Consider the following 6,532-nt stretch of genomic DNA (forward strand, 5'->3'; position numbering starts at 1 on the left):
CGATTGGCAGTCAAATGTTAAAAGGGACAGTAAAGTCAAATTAAAACTTTAATGATTCAGATAGAGCATGCAATTTTAAACAATGTTCCAATTTACTTCTGTTATCAAATTTGCTTTGTTCTCTTGATATATTTTATTGAAGAGTAAAACTAGGCAGGCTCATAAGAGCTCAGGAGTGTGCATGTCTCTTTAGTACTCTATGGCAGCAGTGTTTTGCAACATTGTATAACAAAGCTACAAATAATGGTGCAAAACAGTGCTGCCATAGAGTACTAAAGAGATGTGCACACTCCTGAGCTCTTAGGAGCCTACCTAGTTTTACTCTTCAATAAAAGATAGCAAGAGTACAAAGCAAATTTGATAACTGTTTAAAATTGCTTGCTCTATCTGAATCATGAAAGTTTAATTTTCACTTTACTATCCCTTTAAATATACATATATATTTATGTGTTTATATGTGTATATATACAAATATTAACACAAATATATATGTATATAAGTATATACATAAATATTTACAGGGAACACACAGTTCCCCATAGAACACAATGTAAAGGCCCTTTCCAGTGTCATTTTTCTTCTAACACCCCACACCCGCCAACTTTAATCCCTAAAAACTGCCTTGTGCATTTTTTATTTATTTTTTAAGAAAAAAAAGCTAAATTTTTTTAATAAAAAATAAAATATACTTTATTTTGGGGCCAATTAGGACACTTTTGGAAAATTTACAAGAGATCTGATCTATAGTTCATTTTCGGAGTGCTATTAATGTAACTTATAATGGCACCTATAAAACAGGCGAATATGCCCATTTACAGACACGCAATAAATTAGCGCTCCACTTGTAATCTAGCCCTAAATGAGAACAAGGAATACAGAAAATAAAGTGTGTATATATATATATATATATATATATATATATATATATATAATAAAATGTACTAAATAAACACTTTGAAATGCCCTGCTAAGCAATTGCCTGCACGATGCATAGGTAGCTGTCATGTTTAAAACTATGTTTTCTCTGTGCATCCTGTCACTTCTCAGAAGCCCTATACTGCAGGGGTCAGCAACCTTGGGCCCCCAGATGCTTTGGAACTACATTTCCCATGATGCTGAGACACTCTTTAAGCTGTCAGAGCATCATGGGAAATTGTAGTGCCAAAACATCTGGGTGCCCAAGGTTGCTGACCCCTGCTATACTGGGCATGTGTAATATAGAGATTTTTTGCTAGCCTCTGCTGGTGCGTTGCAGAAAAGTGTGCATGTTGTTGCCTAGCAACAAATTTGAAAGCTAAATTTAAGAAAAAATGACAATTACAAAAATAATTACCAATAGCACCTTTTTATCAAAGATGGTTTAAAGCAACAAATATAAAATAAATATCATAAATATAATTGCTTTAAACAGCCTTTCAGTAGAAGTTATATTAGCAATACATATTACAAGAAAATGTAAAAGTCTATATGGTATTCATTGCTTTGCATCACCTCATATTAGTGGTACTTTTTACATTTTTATTTTTGTCTATGGGGGTACAAAATCTACCACCTCTATTGAAAGGTGTTTCATTCCAATGACCACCATACACACACATTTATATAATACCGTAAGGCAGAAGGCAATAAATATATTTTTAATGTAAAGCTGATAAAAAAAATATTTATTTAAGTCATACTTGAATTTTAAATGAGCTGAAATAAAAAATTGCCCAATATGGTGCTTGACTGAGCACCTATTCTGTGTGCACTTTTTAGCACCCACCTGTTCCTGTACAGACCCCAGGTCTATTACCTGAAGCTATGAAGCCTGCTACCAAAGAAAAATAAATAGGTGTTAAAATGAACATATTTTGATGTTGTGTGCATTTTATCTTGATGTGCAATTGATGTCAGCGCAAATAAGATATGGTTGCTGAAACTGTTTCAGGTCCCTTTAACAAATAAAGGATTTGGAGAACATAAGAGTGAGAAGGCATCATGTAATAAAACTACCCATCAAAACGTGTTACCCCCCCACTCCTTCAAATCCTGTTGCCCTAGTTGTAAGTAATGTAAGAAACTGGTAGGGATAAAAAGAGAAAGAGAGGAGGCGGCATGTTGCCCAAACAGTTATTCACTATGTAGTGTGAGGAAAAGCTATCAGTAAGATGCTTTGTCACAAACAAAAGGGTTCCTTTTCATTTCTTATTCACAATTGAATCATAATTACACAATAAGTAGATAGTTATTGTATGGACGATCAAAATGCATTACCATCTCTTGTGTTTAGGAATTTCTTGAGGCTCTCATTAACAAGTGGAGTTTTGTTCTGTAAGACAAAATAAAATATATATATATAACAAAATGTAATCTTGCTTACACATCAATAGGGCCTTTCAGAAATCAGTGAAAACATTTACAACAATTCATCAAAAGTCATAGAATATTTTCTCTGAAGAAAAGTAGGAGGGGAGGTTTTCTTGCTCATTGACTAGATGTGCATAGATGAATCTTATGGGTGTGACCCGTACATCTGGGGTTACCTATATCTGATTTGTAGATTACATGGTATTTTGGGGCTGGCCTTTACTTTTGGATCAGACCAATCTGGTAACATAAATGGACAAAAATAGGTTTCACCAGAAATGGCTGTAAGTTTGCGTTTTAACCAAAACTCTCCTGTTGTGTCTTAATTTGGTCAGCTTCCTCATGGATATATACCACAATTTGTGGGTGCATAACAATCTTCGAGAACAGTGGGTTTATTGAACTCAGAAAATTGCAAAACATTTTTTAGAATTCAATCAACCTTGAGGTTATTTTTAGTTATCTGTAAAATGTCTCTAAGCAATAGAAACTACTTTTTTTTTTATCAATTCCTTTACATTTACCTCTGCTTTGTCTTGTTCTTCCAGGGCCAGAAACACAGACGCACGTAGTTCTGCCTGAAGAACAAAGTAAAAAAAAATATATATATATTATTTAAAAATGTTACTATAAGTAGAAAATAACACACACACCTATTATGAACATACATATACACCCACAGATAGGTAGAAAAATAGAACCATGGTTTACTAGTATAAACAGATTTTATATGTATAAATAAATAAATAAAAAGTATGTATATCAGGGGGCACTCACTAGGCACGGATATCTGAAAACAGGTGTGAAAACATTAAATTGAACAGTGATGAGGAAATCCTAGTAAGTGCCTTTGACATTTTCTGAGTGCACCCTGGTTGGACGCCTATATTCAGAGAAAATGTTTTACAATGTTTAAGTAGATTTTTTTATAACTATATTGGAAGTGGTATAGTTAGCTTTCTTTTTTTAAAGAATAGGTGAAAATGTTACCAATATTTTAAAAATCATTCTAAAAGCTTAAAAAGGAAAGTCTAGACCCAATACTTATTCTTTACTACTTATTGTTACATACCAGACAAGCATCTTGGACAGGTTCTGCATCTAAAAGCTTGTAAGAAGTACATTAAACTTTTAAATAATGATCGTTTGTTAGCAGCCGAAAATTGCCACCAAGTTCCGCCAACATTTTTCTTTCTGTCCAATTAGCCTTTTCATGTAAGACAGTTTAACGGTGCACATTTAATATTTTTCGGTTAGCTATTTCAAATGGCACATACACAAATCAGTATGTGCAAGTAGGAAAACATATTTAAGAATTAGCCGTGATAGGAGAAACTTAACATACCAAATATACATGGAATAGGTTGGCTGAGTTGGCTGGACATTTTCAGCTCTTAAAGGGACAGTCAACACTTACTTTAACATGTTTTTATATTGAAAATAACAAAACGGAGGTCCGCCTACACTATACCCCTCCTGCCTTGCCGCCTTGCTTCTGTCCTAATCAGCGGCGCTAACTACTCTAATACCCAGTAAATATGGATGCCGGACTCCCCCCACCATTACGTAGCTGCCTTCTTCTTCAACTTATAAGCAAATCAGAATCCAGGCATCGGACAGAAATTGCAAGCGCGTGCAATTTCAGTCCGAGGACTGGATTCTGATTTGCTTATCAGTTGAAGAAGAAGGCAGCTACGTAATGGTGGGGGGAGTCTGGCATCCATATTTACCGGGTATTAGAGTAGTTAGCGCCGCTGATTAGGACAGAAGCAAGGCGGCAAGGCAGGAGGGGTATAGTGTAGGCGGACCTCCGTTTTGTTATTTTCAATATAAAAACATGTTAAAGTAAGTGTTGACTGTCCCTTTAAACAATGAATATTTGAAGGGACATGATACTCAAATGTTGAAGCACTTAAAAGTAATGCAGCACAGCTGTAAAAAGGTGACTAGAAAATATCAACTGAACATCTCTATGTAAAAAATAAAAATATTTTACCTCAAATTTTCTAAATATTCAGACCCCACTGTAAAGAGACTTTAAGCAACCAGTCAGGATGCTTGTCCTAGGACTTGCAAGGGAGTGTACATATGGCATGTGGAGACACAGTCATCCTATTTTCCTATTCAGTTTAACTAAGTTCTATGAAATCTCATGAGATTTAAGTGAAATTTCATGAGATCACAGCAAAGACAAAGCATTACCTCAGCACTGCTGATTGGTTATTTATTTATTTTAAACTTGCAGCTGGACAGCAGCTGAAGTATAACTGTTTACATAGCAATTATTCTGGTGAGCTGAAGACATTTTGAGGTAAAATATCTTCCTTTTTACATAGAGATGTTCAGGTGATATTTTCTTCGGCTTTTTACAGTTATGCTGCATCAATTTTTTAAGTGATTTAGCATATGAGTATTATATCCCTTTAAATGTTTCATGAACTTCTTACAAGCTTATAGATGTGGGACCAGTTGCAGGCTGCTTCTCTAGTATATAACAAATAAGTAATCAAAATTATGTATTGGGTCTAGACTGTCCCTTCAATGTTAAATAAATTAACTGGGGGGGGGGGTTTCTTTTGCACTTTCCTCAAAGAGAAACCTCAGGATATGGAATATATTTATATATATATATATATATATATATATATATATATATATATATATATATATATATATATATATATATATATATATATATAAAAAATACCTTGATTTTGTTGAGGACACCATTATTTTCCAGTGTCTGAATCAGAAGATCCCTCAGTTCAGTGTCTTCATCTGCTGCAGACATTTTCTTCTACTACAACTGCTTAATTATTCTGAAAAATATCACACAGAGATAATACTAAAAAACCTTATTAATTAAACACTCAATGAAACATCAAATTACAACACACACATAAAATTAGCATTTGCTACTGAAAAAGATGCCCATCTCCACCAGACAATATAAAGTGCACTGCACTTGCGCCTGAACTGGGAATAATCTGCCTAAACAGACATTTAAAATAAAGGCACTTGGTACTTTAAAAAGGGACATTCTAATGAAAAAGTTACAGACTCAAATGTGTCCCTTTAAATAGAAGACAAGAATTTTTTTTTACTGTAAACATAAAAATTTGAGCAACTGAATATCGTTTTCTGTCATTTTTATTTAGAATGTATGCAAATCCGTTTTAGATGTGATTCATGCACTCTCTACCCTCAAATATTTACAGTTGAATTCAATCATAAATGTTGCTCTCTATTATGCACACAAATATATATTTACAATTATTAATAATAATAATGCTAATGCTAAAGCAGATTGTTGGAACAAAATTCTCTAGATATATAAAACATACTTGTATTCTACAAATAATAACACACAAAGAAATTAGGTTCAGGCCACATGTCTAATATAGGTTAACACATGAGCTGTTTAAAATATTGCAAGTGACAATTGAGAGGGATATTTATTCCTTTCAATTGTGTTATTAATGTAGAATATTCAAATGTAGTCTCTTCTTTTAAATTAACTTCTGGCTCTCTCAATTATTGTTACATGAATGACAGGTATTACTAAGTAACACCAGACTGGGCCTCTGATAGCTTCGTGTTTGAGTAATTAAGTTACAATCCACTAGTTATTGCAAGTTTACAACCATCCCCGTGATATTTCCAGCAACGAGCTCACTAAAGCACCCAATCTGTGCAAGTTACACACCTGTAAAAATCAAGACCACTGATCGAACGTTGTCCCCCCAGCAGGTGACGTTCTGTGAATGGTGAAACTGCAGCACTATTGCCCTCTCTCCAGCGATCCAAAACCGGCTTCAAACAGAGGTAAGCGCATGCTCACTATGTTTCTCTTCCGGAAGTGACGTGCAAAATGTCACAGCTCCTGTGTTGCTTAGCGACCATAGTTGACAGACGGTTGAGAACGGAAAATAGTTGGGATTTAGGGTTGTTGAGAATTTGAGTTTCCATGGAAATGTATGAATAAACCTTAGGGTGCTTAACAGATTTTATCACATAATCTGCCAGTTTCTGACTATTTTGCACTATATATATGTTTAGTTACGTTTTGGGTTGTTTTTTTTGGACCCGTGAATATAATTAATAAAATATATTGTTCTTTTATCCACTGATAATTGCAGAAATACAGGAAACGCACATTTCATTTTTAAATTAACCTCATCAA

At 34.1% G+C, this 6,532-nt stretch overlaps 1 protein-coding gene across 5 annotated transcripts in view; it reads right to left on the minus strand.

Annotated features, from left to right (window-relative positions):
• The window catches only part of CEP43 (centrosomal protein 43), a 93,064-nt gene extending 86,879 nt beyond the window's left edge, over positions 1 to 6,185 (minus strand). For all 5 annotated transcript variants that reach the window (XM_053711107.1, XM_053711105.1, XM_053711108.1 and 2 more), the window contains exons 1-4: positions 6,056 to 6,185; positions 5,057 to 5,168; positions 2,874 to 2,927; positions 2,257 to 2,311 (exon numbers count right to left, since the gene is read on the minus strand). In XM_053711107.1, coding sequence (XP_053567082.1) covers positions 2,257 to 2,311; positions 2,874 to 2,927; positions 5,057 to 5,140 — 193 coding nt within the window. In that variant the 5' untranslated portion in view covers positions 5,141 to 5,168; positions 6,056 to 6,185. The remainder of the gene's footprint in view (positions 1 to 2,256; positions 2,312 to 2,873; positions 2,928 to 5,056; positions 5,169 to 6,055) is intronic.
• Positions 6,186 to 6,532: the final 347 nt, after the last annotated feature.

This window comes from Bombina bombina, chromosome 4, assembly GCF_027579735.1.
Source record: "Bombina bombina isolate aBomBom1 chromosome 4, aBomBom1.pri, whole genome shotgun sequence".
Lineage (NCBI taxonomy): Eukaryota > Metazoa > Chordata > Amphibia > Anura > Bombinatoridae > Bombina > Bombina bombina.